General features: G+C 39.2%; 1 protein-coding gene across 2 annotated transcripts; it reads right to left on the bottom strand.

The window, feature by feature from the left end:
• Positions 1-4985: 4985 nt before the first annotated feature.
• TAF9B (TATA-box binding protein associated factor 9b) lies at positions 4986-15355 on the bottom strand. 2 transcript variants are annotated; one of them, XM_077145394.1, is made up of 8 exons: positions 15236-15355; positions 12960-13106; positions 12246-12327; positions 11794-11930; positions 11569-11703; positions 10659-10734; positions 7923-8033; positions 4986-6958 (listed from the first exon to the last, which is right to left on the bottom strand). In XM_077145394.1, the coding sequence occupies exons 1-8, from the start codon at positions 15275-15277 to the stop codon at positions 6798-6800; spliced, it is 891 nt and encodes a 296-aa protein (XP_077001509.1). In that variant the 5' UTR covers positions 15278-15355; the 3' UTR covers positions 4986-6797. The 2 variants fall into 2 exon arrangements, with proteins under 2 accessions (XP_077001509.1, XP_077001508.1); XM_077145393.1 differs by lacking the exon at positions 15236-15355 and adding an exon at positions 13821-13934.
• Between the last annotated feature and the right edge of the window lie 254 nt (positions 15356-15609).

The raw sequence follows: 15609 nt of genomic DNA, 5'->3' as shown, positions 1-15609 counted from the left end.
GGCCTGCTTTATGTCATTATACTAGGTGCTTTATTATACTAGGTGCTTTATTTTAAATTTCATTTCTGTTACACATGATCATAATACAAAAAGGCTTATAACAACCTATTCCTCTCAGTAATAAATTCCCAGTACCCAGAAGTGACCACTTTCAACTCTGAGCTTTTTTCTGGTATTTACTTCCATGTTTCTAAGTAGCGTGCTTATTCTGTTGACTTTTTTTTATTAAGATATTATTACTTTACTATCACGGAAGACTTAGCTTTCTTATAACCTCCTTTGCACATATATTCCACTCTTCATTCTCCCATTATCGTTTTGTCATAATTATAGACTAGACTAATATTCTTTATTATAATTACATTCACAGCTGGGCTATATAGTAAGCTATGGTTATATTTATATTCGTAAACTTTTCATTTTCTTTGGACTTAAGTTTTTTATTGTTGTTGTTTTTGCGATGGGTAGGCACCAGGAATCAAACCTGGGTCTCCGGCATGGCAGGCAAGAACTCTCCTTGCTGAGCCACTGTAGCCTACCCTGGAGTTGAGTTTTTAAGAAGTAATTTTCTTATTTTCTGTGTACCTATCACTCATTTAGTCCTACATCTGCCAGCAGTCTAAATGTCTCAATATATTTAAACATATCAGGCAATCTCTGTTGAAGACGTTCCTCCTGGATTTCTCTGATTTGTACTGACTGCTTCTAGGTTTGCTGTACAGCTATGTCTCTGGGATTTCCTTAGCTTTCTTGGGGATTCTTTCACCTATATTGGACCCCCATTTTCCTGGATCCTTTTTTTCCCTTTTAGTTTATTCTCATTTTTCTGGAACACAAGCCTCCACCAGCTTCCTGAGAAAGGATGTCTGGGTGGTAAATTTTTCAAGACCGTCTATATTCAAAAATGTCTTCATTAAAACCCTCACCCTTGATTGCTAGTTTGGCTATATATAGAATTTTAGCCTGGATATCACTTTTTCTCCGACTGCATCATCACAATTGAGAATCTAATGCCACTCTGATTCTTTTATTGTCCTTTTCATTTTTCCCTTTCAGTCTCTTTCCTGTCATTTTAATGGGGTTTGGGAGCTAGCAGAGGTAAACACATGATTTTAAATGATCATGTTTAACCAGAAATTGTGTGCTGGGCATTTCATTTTATATGCAAGATATGTATTTTGCTTTTATGAATGAAGAAATAGTTGAACCAGATCACTGTTTAGTAAATAACAATTAAGATTCAAGTCCAGGTTTGTCTGACTCCAAAGGCTAGTGCTTTTTCCTTGTGCCTAACTCCTTAAAATCATGGTTCTAGACTATTTACCTAACTCTAAAGAGAATATCAAAAGAAAATTTTAATGGCTGCTTTAAACAAAAGCAAATTTTGTTTAAAAAGAAAAATTTTCTTTAAAAAGAAAATTTTTTAGGCCAGATTTCTTCTTTAAAAATTCATTTGCATCGAATGATTTCTAAATGTTGGGTTAATTTCTTTTTTTTTCTTTAATTAATAAAAAAAATTCATTTGCATCATACTTAACATTGTACCCATATTTGTAGTTAATTTTAAGATGTTTCAACTTAATATATAACTAGGCATATGGACCATGTTTCTTCCCACCTCTAAGGGTATACCATCCTGGATTAAGAGGCAGGAATTCTAGTCCAGTCTCTATAGATGAGGCCCAGAGATGCTACCATAGATCCAACGAATTAATGTAGCAGCCTGGCAAACTGATGACCTTTTCTTTTCCCCTACTAATCTCCTTTTCCTCATTTTACTATGAAAATTTCAAATGTACAGAGGAATTCAAAGAATATTAAGTATCCATAAACCCAGTACCTAGACTCTAGTTCTCAATGTCATCAATCTGCTAATTTCTGATTACCTTTTAAATATTCTACTAGTCTTCATTTATTCAGGTTGTTAATTCAGAGAATGAGGGGGGAAACTCCAGTTTTTGTTTTTATTACAGTTGAATTTTAATTTTAATTATGTAATTAAATAATAAATTTTTGATAGTTTTGTAGTTTTATTGAGATAGAGTCACACACTGTACAAGCCATCCAAAGTATAGTCACTGGCTCAGTGTCATCACATAGTTGTGTATACAACCCCATGATCAATTTTAGAACATTTTCATTTCTCCAGAAAAGAAATGTTCTAGTTTGCTAGCTGCCAGAATGCAATATACCAGAAACGGAATGGCTTTTAAAAAGGGAATTTAATAAGTTGCTAGTTTACAGTTCTAAGGCTGAGACAATGTCCAATTAAAACAAATCTATAGAAATGTCTAATCTAAGGCATCCAGGGAAAGGTAACTTGGTTCAAGAAGGTCGATGAAGTTCAGGGTTTCTCTCTCAAGTGAGGATGCACATGGTGAACACGGTGTCATCTGCTAGCTTTCTCTCCTGGCTTTCTGTTTCATAGAAGCTCCCCAGGAGACATTTTCCTTCTTCATCTCCAAAAGTTTCTGGCTGGTAGACTCTGCTTCTTGTGGCTGTGTTGTTCTGCTCTCTCAGATTCTCATGGCTTTCTCTCTTGTTATTCTCCAAAATATTTCCTCTTTTATAGGATTCCAGTGAACTAATCAAGACCCACCCAAATGGGTGGAGACATGTCTCCACCTAATACAGTTTAACTACCACTCTTGATTGAGTCACATCTCCAGGGAGATAAGCTAATTAAAGTTTCAAACATACAGTACAGAATAGGGATTAGAAGAAACGGCTGCCTTTACAAAATGGGATTAGGATTTAAAACAGGGCTTTTCTAGGGCACATACATCCTTTCAAACTGGCACAAGAAATAACCCAAATCCTCCCATACTCCTAATAGCTCCCCATTATTGACCTCTAGTATTGGTTTTTATATATTTGTAACTGTTGATGAAAGAATATTAAGATATCATGGTTAACTATAGTCCCTCGTTTTTAATATGTACGTTTTTTTTCCCCATAAATCCCTCTATTATTGACTCCTGGTAATAGTGTCATGCATTTGTTCTAGTTTATGAAAGATTTTAAAAATATTTGTACAATTAATAACAGATTTCGTTCATCACAAGATTCGCTGTTACGCTTTCCCACATTTTTACCTCCACAATTCCTTCTAATGACATACATGATGCTAAACTTTCCCTTTCTACCACATTCACACACAGTTTAGCACTTTTAATTGTGCTCACGTCTATCCTTTTCCAAACATCATGTACTTCAGGACCTCATTCCTTCTTACTGCTAAATAATATTCCACTGTATATACCACATTTTGTTTAACCATAATCTGTTGATGGATGCTTGGGTTGTTTCTATCTTTTAGCAATTGTCAGTAATGCTGCTGTGAACATTGGTGTGCAGATGTCCATGTCCCTGCTTTCAGATCCTCTGGGTATAACCCAAGAAGTGGGATTGCCAGGTTGTAAAGGCAACTCTAAACTTAGATCTCTGAGGAAACTTGATACCATCTTCTACCACGGTTGTTTCATTTTACATGCCCACCAGCAGTGAATAAGTGTCCCAATTTCTCCACATCCTTTCCAACACTTTAGTTTCCTGTTTAACAGGGGCTTTTCTAATAGGTGTGAGATGATATCTCATTGTGGATTTGATTTGCATTTCCCTAATAACTAGTGAAGTTGACCATCTTTTCATGTACATTTTAGCTATCTGTACTTCTTCCTCTTTGGAAAAATGTCTATTCATGTCTTTTGCCCATTTTTTAATTGGGTTGTTTTTATTGTTGAATTGTAAGATTTCTTTATATATCCTGGGTATCAAATCCTTATGTATGTAGTTTTCCAGTATTTTCTCCAATTGAGTCTGTTCCCTTTTCACCCTTTTGACAGAAAACTCCTGTTCTCGAGTAAGCTTGGCAATTAGCCACATACATAAGTACCTACTATGTGTTTATTACATGATGGGGGGTATTTATAAGATTGTATTTATGCCCTGAAGGAATTTACAACCTAATTGAGGAAGACAGCATACAAGGAACAACTTAGGAGCATATGAACTAGAATAGCAGATGGCTGTTCTTACTGATTTAATAGAGAATTATTGAATTGTTTTCAAAATAGTTTAGGCTTAAGTGGTAAATTCACTTTTAACTCTCACACAATGTACGTGTATGTTTACCTGTGTACAGAAAAAAAATCTTCATACCATAAGAATTCAATCTATACTTTGGCTGATTGTTAACTGCTGTTTTATTTTTTCCTCTTTATGTCCCAAATTTCCCTCTCCTACAGGGATTTGTACATGATACAAAAGTTTAAAAAGTACACAATAAGATCCTTACCCTAGTTACCTGTCTCTTCCCAGAAACAACCACTGTAAGACCATTTTCCTTAAGTCTAGAGCAATTTAATGCAATATTAAAAGCATCCACAAAAATACATTAAAATATAAATGGTGCCATATTATGCAGTTTTGTACTTGCTCTTCTGATTGCACTGTTTTTTTCTCTATATATCTTGAGAACTTGGATTCCTGACACCTTAGGTGCGTTACATTTTTTATTCTCCCCTATGCTAGCTGTATTCCCACATTCATATTCAAATCAAAGACACTTGTTTCCTGCTTCTTGTAAAAGGAAGAACTTGGGACCACAGTGCCCCAGCCCCTAGAAGGTAAAGGACAAAGAGCTGCCTTAGGTCATTCTTAAAGGTAGATTTAACTGGTAGTCGTTTAGGGAAGGGAGAGCTGCAAGATAAAACAGTTTCCCTGTGAAAAAGCAAATCAACCCCAATTACAAGTTCCCAACAAAGACAGTAAGATATTTTTAATGGATTTAGACCCATATTCTTGCACTCATTTTTATTTTCCTCACTGTGATGAATCTTATGTTGATTCCAAATAAAAGCAAGCCACTCCCTGATTATACATTTAATCCATCCATTAAATCTTAGTTGCTTTCTGGCCCTCAGAATTACTGGGCTCTGTTCATCTTCCTTAAATCTCTGAAGTCAAAAATGGAAGCTCACTGATAATGTTCAGATTTTTATTAATAATTTTGGAACAAATACAATAATGAATCCTTATAGTTGTAAAACATTTTACAAGTTTGAAAGAACTTTCACATATACAACTAAGCCCTCACACCATCCCTGTGAGGTAGGCAGAGTAGTTGTTATTTTCGAAGTAGGAGAACAAGGCTCAGAGGTGAAATAAGGTCACACATTCATAAATGATGGAGCCAGGACTAGAACCTAGGCCTTCTGACATGCTACCTCCCTGAGAACATTCAAGTTATATCCTATGCTATATAATCAACATTTCTCTCCTATGATGTTGATCAGATCCGTTTTAACAAGTTTTATACCACCTGTCCCTAATAACAAAAAACAGTGATGGACATTTCTACCTTGTTATAGAACTATTTCTCTCCGACTTATCAAGTACCATCCTAAGGTGAAACTTGATGTTTTAAGCTTTGAGGATCCTTGGGTATAAATTCTAAATTACATAAATAATTTATTTTAGAAAATTCTGCAAACATATTCCTAAGTTAAATTTACTTAAACTCAAACACAGAACAGGTCTGGTTACATTTGTGAAAGCGTTGCAATCTTTCTCAATAAAAGTTTTAGATGTGTATATGAATGAAAAATGTGGAAAAGTGTTTAGCAACATAGCCATACCAGGAAACCTAGGCAGAGGTCACCTAATGTAAGTCTTATCATGCAAATTTGTTTTCCTTATTGACCTTATTGAGGAAGGAAAACCATTAGAATCTACTTTGAGGTATGATCCCATCTTCTATGTGACATCTTTAGCAACAAGCTAGAAAAAGGATCTGAATAGGAGGGTTCAAGAAGTAGTAATTAAAGCATATGTGCGAGATGGAAGAAAACACTTGCTCTATAGTGGTTTTACCTCGGTCCAGTGTAAATATACCTATCAAGGCAGATTTTAGTAAGCTATTTTATTTTCTATGTTAAATTTAGAACTCTGGAATGGGTGGAGTTATCAACTTGGAATAATAGACTGAAACTGAATGTAACTGACTATATGTCAAAAGCATAGTAAAAGTCAACAGGCACAAAAGGCAAGGGAAAAACCAAACTGCTCTTGACTATAGAAAAAAACAGCAAATACATAACCTTCGAGTGAAATAACATCAGGCATGTAGAGCATGTTTTAAAAATATAAAAATGATACTCAACTGTACTATCAGTAATGATATTTTAAAATTTCTGGTTTTGGCTTTGTTAACTTAAGAGGAATGGGGAGAAACTTAAGCCTAAGGAGGTACAGAAAATGAATGGGATCTAGAAAGGGTGTTGAGAGGCAGTGGGAAGTTAGGAAAGATCAAAAAATAAATACATTCAAAATGGATTTAGAATCCCTCTAATGATTTAAATTCCAGAAATGTTTCCTAAATTGAGAGATTTGTTCAAAGAATTTAGTGACAATAAAGGTGACTATTTACCTTACAAAGAAAGTATTTTAATGTAGCTTATCAATTTTGCTGTTAAAGATCAGTCACTGACTCTACTGTAGAAATTGAAACTTAAGTGCTGCTGTCAGTGATACATGGCAGAAAACTGCTTCCAAAATAGCCATATAGGGCTTGGCATTAAAGAAACAATTACTTAACTTTTTGTACTTTTAGCCTAATGAGAAACATTTCTACTCTTATGAATTAAATCTAATAGTTTTAACTAAAGTGAAAAATATTACAGCTACCTTTACGTTTTCTAAGATACAACTTGAGAATATCTAGAATGTCCTAGTTCAGTGTACTGGGTTCAAAACCAACTATACTTTTGAAATGCATCTAAGCTAGACTACATGCCTTACATAGCATCATCGTCATCATCTTCATGTTTTCTCTTCAATGAGTTTGATTCGTTGGCAGTACTCTGGGATGAAACCATGTTGCTGGTAATAAGAATATTTTTGGGCCCAATCATTGAAGGATTAATTAGAACATTCTGAACTGCAGTTGTTGCAGGAACTGTAAACAGAGGAAAAAAACCCAAACTATGAATTAGTCAGAATCCAAAGTATATGGTAAAAAGCACACAACAAAGTTGAATGTAATTCCAGTACCAATTTCAATAGCATGAGGTACAATTACATCATAGGAGAAACTCAGGTAATTACTCAGATAAGAGTAATTACATTTAATTACATTAAGAGTTGAATTACATTTTTTATCTGTTAAAGTATCTAGTGTAAAGTTAAAAAGAGTTGAATTACATTTTTTATCTGTTAAAGTATCTAGTGCAAAGTTAAAAAGCTATGCTATTTGCTTTGGAACTTAATTGCCTAAAAGTTCAATCAGTATTTGGTCATGGAAAGCAGTGCATTGAATTCATTGTGGAACATACTAAAGGCACAAGTTAGAGGTCAGGAATCATGCTTTCTTCATAGCTCAGTATTCTATGTAAGTTTATTATTGTGTTGGGTTAGGTTTCAGAAGATGTGAAATCTAAAAATATTCATTAATAAACTATGGTATAACAGTTCTTTTATTATCCCAATTTAATATATATCTGAAGTAAGGTACATTTTTTAAATTTGAATTTTCATTTATATTCTGAATTGCATACACATATTTATTACGTTGTGTCTTTTTCTTGGGCTTTAATCCTAAGTGCTCTTCCTTTAAGACACCTTAACTTTGTGGATTTAACTTTGAGATCACAGTATCCTTTGAGACTCTGGTGACCATGCTGAATATTCTTCTCTTCTCCTAAAAAAGTTACATATGCATAAATTTCATACAATTTTAGAGAGCCCATAGGCCCCTCTGAAGAACCCTGATTTGCAGCATTACTGCTTCCTTCTTGCCATGATATTAAAACAATTTAACTCTTACTATAGGAATACAGATTGTTCTACAAAAACAAATCATTCACACATTTTAAAATTCAGGACAATAAAGGTAAAAGAATCACCTCTACCCATCACATTACCTGGTTTGGCAGGTGTGGACTGAGATGGTGGAATCTGCACCGTAAATCTTTGGCTTGTCACTGACACTGGAGTTGCAACTTTATTTGGGACAGATACTGTTTGTGGGGCCGCTGTAGTTATAATTAACAGACCATGTTAGTTAGATGACTTATACAGGTTTATATTCTGCACACCTTAGCTTATCAGAAATACCTTCAAAGCACAGGGAACTAATGAAAGGTGAGGAGAAGTAATTAGAAATAAAGTAACTTTAAAAAGTTTACAAGCTCAACAGATTAGATGCAAACAGTGAATTTTTGCAACTGTTAGTATTACTATATGAAGTCAAGAAGTTGAGATCTTGAATCCACTAGCACAATAAAAACCAAATTTTCTACAGATTACTTTAGGTGGCATTTTTTTAAATTTATTTATTTATTTTTTAACATGGGCAGGCACCGGGAATCGAACCCGGGTCCTCGGGCATGGCAGGCAAGCATTCTTGCCTGCTGAGCCACCGTGGCCCGCCCTTTAGGTGGCATTTTAAATCTCTGTCACCTGCTAAGAATTAGAAGGTGTCTACTAAGCCCTTGAACCTAAACCAACATGCATCTAACAAAATAAGCCTAGCAGATAAACCCCATGGCATCTCCAGGTGAGTATGAAAAACTTAATACTTTTCTATACCCAGAAACTGTTTAAGCAGAAAGATTTTAGATGAAACCTAGTCCAAACCCCTCCTCATTGTTCAAATTCTACCTATCATTCCAAGGTACATCCCCAACAAACCCCATTTTGTAAAGCATTTTTTTGGTTTGCTCAGAAGTCATTTCTTCTGCCTCTGAAATTCCTTTAACGCTTCATAGAAGTCATTATTTTATCTTATTTTGTCGCACTGCTAGATTACAAGCCTTAGCTAACATTTAGTATTCTTGAGAGGACATAGCTATTATGCCTTGTTCATAACAGGCACTCAAAAAAGAATGTTTGCTTAATGAATGAATTTTGCAAATGATAAAATCAAGACTTAAAAAACGTAATATACTGACATGATAGCTCACGTTCTCACGTCAAAAGTATATTTATGGAAATGCGTTTGTTCCCAATTTTTCCTTTGGAGATCCAGGCTTTCCATATCTCCTTCCCCCCTGGAACTAGCAGTGTATTTGGGTTAGAGCTGCTGAAGAAACCATAACTATTATTATCTCTAAGGACAAAGGGGAAGAAAACCCAAAGGTACTCAGGAATCCAGGTTCTCACACTTTCTCTCAAAACCCCAAAGAGGAGGTCTTCCTTTAATATATCTCCTTCTCTAGGCATTTTTTTCCCATGTGTTAGGGACTGGTCCAAAGAATTTGGTGAAGCAAAATAGAACAATACAAGTATTTTATTTTGTCAAGAAAAGAAAATTCATAATCAGCAGATGTTTTCTTGGACATTACCATAAGGAATTGTTAATGCATTTAAGTAGGTATAGATTTAAGGCTTTAAAATAGAAAAGAGTATCTGTTTACGTCTCATGCTTTATATAATTCATTTAAAGTTTTTTCTAAAGTTTAAACCTTACATCTTTAATAGCAGTTTCTGGGAGCACCCTCACTCTAGATTTTAAAAATTTCTAAAGCTCGCATGCCAAACGTCTAACCGGGAATAAAAATTATAATTTATAATTAATTTGATAAACATGTAATTAATTGCTACAGCCTAAGTTAAATATATGTTCAAATTTCTATCCACAAAGGTCACATGCAGATCATTAGAAATGTACACCCAATATTAGGCCAAGCTGGTATCAAAACGCAGGAGTGCAAATTTACACATTAAGAATATGAAAAGATAGTATACACACCTTAAAATTCAAATGTTGTTTATACTAGAGCTATATGACAGGTATGAATTCAAGTTATAAGCAATAAGAGGAATAAATTTATACTGGTCAAAGAGAAGGGGATTTTTTTCTGCAAACACTTTGATTACTAGACTATGAAAGAAATCCAGCAAGAATGTAGGGAAAAAGAAATCAAGCAATCTAAATATATTATTTAAGGCTTTCCTTATCTAATCAATGACATTTAAAAGAAATCACAGCCCAGTGGTATTTTAAATACTATTCTCCACTAAAGGAACAGGGATCTCTGGAGAAATGGCTGATGCTAGGGAAGGGACAGGAAAAATGGAAGATGAGCTTATAACATCTTGTGCCTGAAAGTGAGGAATACTCGACGATTGACAGACACAGGAGCCAGCGTGAAGGTGGTTCCACTGGCTAAATACAGGACTATAGGTACTACATTTTAAAAAGGTTAACGTTAAAAATAACTATTTTTAAACTCAGGCTTTCTGCACATTTTAAGCTTTCTTTTGCCTGTGACCCCTTGCCAATTTATTCAGAAATTAATTTTTGATAAGTAGGCTCCTGCCATGAGTGTATTTCAATTTAATTTATATAGAAGATAAAAAGAACACAGCTTAGAGAAAAATCCTGGTTTTGGTGTCATAGTTTATACCAACAAGAATGTTGGGCTCATATGTCCAATTCTATGATCATCTGGGATCAGATATTCCTTGTTGTTTTCTCATTTTGAAATCTGATAAACTATATACTTACAGTTTTACTAGAGGATGAGTGAAAATATCAGTGACAACACACATATGGGAATTCTGACTCACCTTTTGACTTGGATTACAGTTCAAAACCAAGTGCTGAGGCATTTCTTCTTTACCAGCCAGAAAAGCCATTTTCCCCTCTCACTTACCTAAAGTAGGCGTGGTAGGTCTGCTACTAACAGCACCAACACTTAACCGTGGAACTAGTCTTCCCTGGTTAGGTCCCTAGGGGATTTTAAAAAAATAAACAGATTTTAATGTTCATATTTGACATCAAAATTTACCAAGAATGAAATTAGGATTGTTGACATGAATTATTTATGGATGGAATTCATGGTAAGAATTTCCTATTTTGCTCTATCAGTGTTCTAAATACAACTTTTAGAGTTTTCAAAATATGTATATGTATTTATATATGCACACATGTATATACTCTATATAATTATAAAAATAAAATCTTATATAGTATTTAAGTTGAAGGTAGAATCTTATTTGAATTGGATACCAGCTAATGTCCTTGTAGTTTTTAATCTTAAATAGTATCTTAACCTCAAAATAAATAAACTCTTATACAGTCAAATTTCAGACAACAAAGACAGCCCAATGTGGAGAGAACTTTTTCACTCGTAGGAGAGCCTCAGGTCATATTTCAGAGTAGGCCCAATTCCTGATGGTATATCATTTGTTCTGTCACCAGGCCTCACTAAAAAATACGGTATAGTAGAAAGATTGTGAGGTAGAAGACCTGGGCGTCAGTCCTAGCTTTGCTACTATCTCCGTAAATGAGTTCAGGCTCAGTTTCCTGATCTGAAAAATGAGTGTTGGGTTAAATGAACACCCAAGTTCCTTGTAGTTCTAAAAATCTTGGATCGTACATTTTGTATTTTAACATAACAGCTAATTGCAGACATGGTATTTTCAAGGCAATACATTAAAAAAATCCTAGTAAGTTCTCTTTGCCTTTACTACACTCTACACAAGAGACTGGTACTTTTTACCAATGCCCTTATCACATCCCAGCTTTTTCTTTTTAAAGTTAAGTTGACTAAAAATTCTCACCTTTTTAATCAAGGACTTCAGCCTATAGTTTGGAGCTGTTACGCAGTATCTGTCAGGTGGGAGTCTAGGTCCTGCATAGGGCTTAATCGGTGGTAAAGGGATTTGATTCCTCTGCCTTGCAATATCCAGTAAAAACTAAAAAAAAAAAAAAAAAACAAAACCCTTATTAGAACTGCAATTTAAAAAACTGTAAGTAAATATAATGTCAAATAAAAGTTTGCTCACATCTCTTGGGGGAGGAGAGGTAAAAGAGTGGTCAGCACGACACTTGATTGCCAGTCTCACATCATCTGCATCAACATTAGGTTTTTTAGCATGGTTTGAATAAATTTTTGCATCCTCCAGAATTGTAGTCACATATCCTTTAAGAACAAAACAATTTCTCTTAAACATGTGAAAACAGTTCAACTTATGACCAGTTTTATTAATAAGAAGGTCCCACTAATTTTAGAAAGTTTATGAATTTTGGTTTTAATATCTAATTCCTATCTTTAGGATCCATTTAAAATATATCATAGTATAACTACTACTGTCCGTAGCTTGGGTTCATTTTTACCGCTGTAGGCTGAATTCCATGATATTAGCTAGTAAAATAATTTGGTTCAAGATGTCGTTACAGTCAAATGATTTCTCTGAATTCACAAGTGAAGCACATTTGTGGTGTTTCATTCACTTACGGAAAGCAAATTCCAACATCTGATTGATAACCCTTGGTTCGTAGTCTTTAATTCCCATATCCTTCAGAATCTGTGCCATCACCTGTGGAGTCCAATAAAAACGCCAGATGCATAATCTGGGTATTTGACAATCAAGGCCAGAGCAAAGGTCCTTAAGTTTTGATATGGGATCCCCTTGTCTGGGCTCCAAACTCCTCCTCCTCCTCCTTTCCCTCCCAAGTGAGTGTCAGGATCCCACCAAATTCCGCCGGCCGTTCTTTGCTAAAAACTTTTTTTGCGGGGGTGGGGGCGGAAGCATAGAGAGAGAGAGAGGCGCTTCTCCGGGAGCGGTAGGGGTGGTGTACAGATAGTTGTCCGAGGAAAGTGGCATCGGAATCCTGCACACGGAGACGCAGGGCTGCCGGATGACGTGACAGCGACGAGGGGGCCCGGGCCCGAGGCCCAGGAAGCGAGGCCCAGCGGCTCACCCGGGGCGGGCTGCGACCCTCAGCCGAGCGCGGCCAAGGCGGCGGGAGAGGGCTTCAAGAGCCAGGGCGCACCCCCAACTCGCACTCCCCGGCGTCCGAGCTGGGCTGAAGCCGGCACGCCGGTTCACCCTGAAGCCCTCAGCCTGAGCCTGACGCCGGTTCACCCTGAAGCTCTCAGCCTGAGCCTGACGCCCCGGTCCTCAGCTGTGCCGAGCTTCGCGCCCCCCATCTCGTCCTTCGCACTTACCAAAGCATCTCTTGGGGCGTTCTTGAGGGCCGCCATCTTAACCGGCTCCATGTCATCCAACCGGTCGTCATCCAACCGGTCGTCATCCAACCAGTCGTCATCCGTTGATGGAGGACAGCTGGAGGGCTCCTCATGCAGGCTCCACCCCTGAGGGGGTGCAGAAGGCGGGTTTACTGCGCCAGGGCTCGGCTGGCGGCCATTTTACTGCTACAGAGGGGCCCTGCGGAGGCTGAGGGTGACTGGGCTAGCCGTAAGCGAGAGCAGGGCGCCTGAGCGGCTGGGGGAAGCTCGGCTAGGCGTAAGCGAGAGCAGGGCGCCTGAGAGGCGGAAGCGAGAGCAGGGCGCCTGAGAGGCTGGGGGAAGCTCGGCTAGGCGTAAGCGAGAGCAGGGCGCCTGAGAGGCTGGGGGTGACTGGGTAGGCGTAAGCGAGAGCAGAGCGCCTGAGAGGTGGAAGCGAGAGCAGGGCGCCTGAGCGGCTGGGGGAAACTAGGCTAGGCGGAAGCGAGAGCAGGGTGCCTGAGAGGTGGAAGCGAGAGCAGGGCGCCTGAGAGGCTGGGAGAAACTGGGCTAGGCGTAAGCGAGAGCAGGGCGCCTGAGAGGTGGAAGCGAGAGCAGGGCGCCTGAGCGGCTGGGGGAAACTAGGCTAGGCGTAAGCGAGAGCAGGGCGCCTGAGAGGCGGAAGCGAGAGCAGGGCGCCTGAGAGGCTGGGGGCGACTGGGCTAGCCGTAAGCGAGAGCAGGGCGCCTGAGAAGCTGGGGGAAGCTGGGCTAGGCGTAAGCGAGAGCAGGGCGCCTGAGAGGCTGGGACAAACTGGGCTAGGCGTAAGCGAGAGCAGGGCGCCTGAGAGGCTGGGGGCTGGACCTGGAGGATTGAAAGAGACGGGTAAAGCCTTCTCTGGCGAGCCCTTGGCCAACATGCTCTCGTCTTTGCCGGGGGATAAAAGACGTGGAAGATCTGCATAGAGAAGCTCGTCTTCCCACAGCCGTTAGCCGGAAAAGTGCACCAAACGGACCACTCGTCTTTTCTTACGTCCCTCCTTACACCCCTCCTGCTGCTACCCACAGCCGCTTCCTTCTCCCTGGAATTCCTGCACAAGCCCCGGCCACCACTCTGCCCCTATGTTAGGGTTGCCTAGGAAAATACAGAACCCTCAGTTAGATTTGAATGTCGGATAAAACAACGACTGTATTTTAAGCCTAAGTATGCCCCAAATGTTGCCTGGGACATAGTTACATTAAAATTTTATAGGTTATCTGACATTCAAATTCAACTCGGCACTCTGGATTTTTCTCAGCTAAATCTGGCAACCCTATCCTGTGGCCTGCTTTCCACTCAGCAGGAATTTCCACTCTAAAGTCTGCCACGGCTGGCCATTGCACTTTGATGAAAAGCTTTTGACCACCTGCACGATTCCCCGCTGGGGCCCTTCCTGCTCCCACCTTCCTTGGCCGTGAACTGTTTCCTCTGTCTCCATTGATGCCCAAAACTGGACCCTCACTTGTCTTCCAGACACTCTCCCCTCCTCACGCCCAAAACTGGACCCTCACTTGTCTTCCAGACACTCTCCCCTCCTCACGCCCAAAACTGGACCCTCACTTGTCTTCCAGACACTCTCCCCTCCTCACGCCCAAAACTGGACCCTCACTTGTCTTCCAGACACTCTCCCCTCCTCACGCCCAAAACTGGACCCTCACTTGTCTTCCAGACACTCTCCCCTCCTCACGCCCAAAACTGGACCCTCACTTGTCTTCCAGACACTCTCCCCTCCTCACGCCCAAAACTGGACCCTCACTTGTCTTCCAGACACTCTCCCCTCCTCACGCCCCACGGAGCAGCCCAAGTAACTGACAAAAAATGTGTACCAGTTCAACATCTCTGGCTGAAAGGGTCCCAAAGGACACTCTTTATTACCCACCCCTCCCTTACGTCACCAACGCCCTCACGTTCTCCATCTTAGACCGAGTACAACCGCCATGTTAGCAGTCTTTCCCGCACAGTTCACATTCATCGGTAAGTCCTAACAAAGTTACCCACCAAAGGTCCATCAAATCTGTCTGCTTCTCCGCATTTCCATCCAGTGCCACCACGCTAACAGTCCTAGCCAACAGCACTATCGCCAACATGACAGAAATGGGGCTCTCAAATAGCGATACCCCCACATTCTTCACACAACCGGAGTCATCTCGTAAGCATAAATCAAATGATTTTATCCCCCACTGAAAAACCCTCCGATAACAACGACTTGGTAGGCCCTTCATTTGGGGGCACCAGCTTACCTCATCAGACGACTCTGTAACGTCACTCCCACAAGCAGCCATGTTGAACTCTGGGCAGCGCCCCCAAGGAGCACGTGGTCTTAACTCGTTTCCAATGAGAATACCGTTTCGATACTGGGCAAGTAATCTTCCCCGCAATTAGCGTGGGCCGCTTCTATGAAAAGCAAATAACTTTATTTCGAATAGATACTATACGTGCAGAGTCAAAAAATAAAAATTAAGGAATAGACAAGGGCGAGAAAGCCTCTCTCGGGTGTTCCCCAGCAACGTATATCCCTTTCACAGAAACAATCGCTGTTACTGCGTACGCAATGTCCGTTTCAGTTATGCAAATTATGAATATGACCATATTTATGTCTTGTTCTTCCCCCAAA

The sequence above is a fragment of the Tamandua tetradactyla genome, chromosome X, assembly GCF_023851605.1.
Source record: "Tamandua tetradactyla isolate mTamTet1 chromosome X, mTamTet1.pri, whole genome shotgun sequence".
Classification (NCBI taxonomy): domain Eukaryota; kingdom Metazoa; phylum Chordata; class Mammalia; order Pilosa; family Myrmecophagidae; genus Tamandua; species Tamandua tetradactyla.
This window is presented reverse-complemented; position numbering and strand designations above follow the sequence as displayed.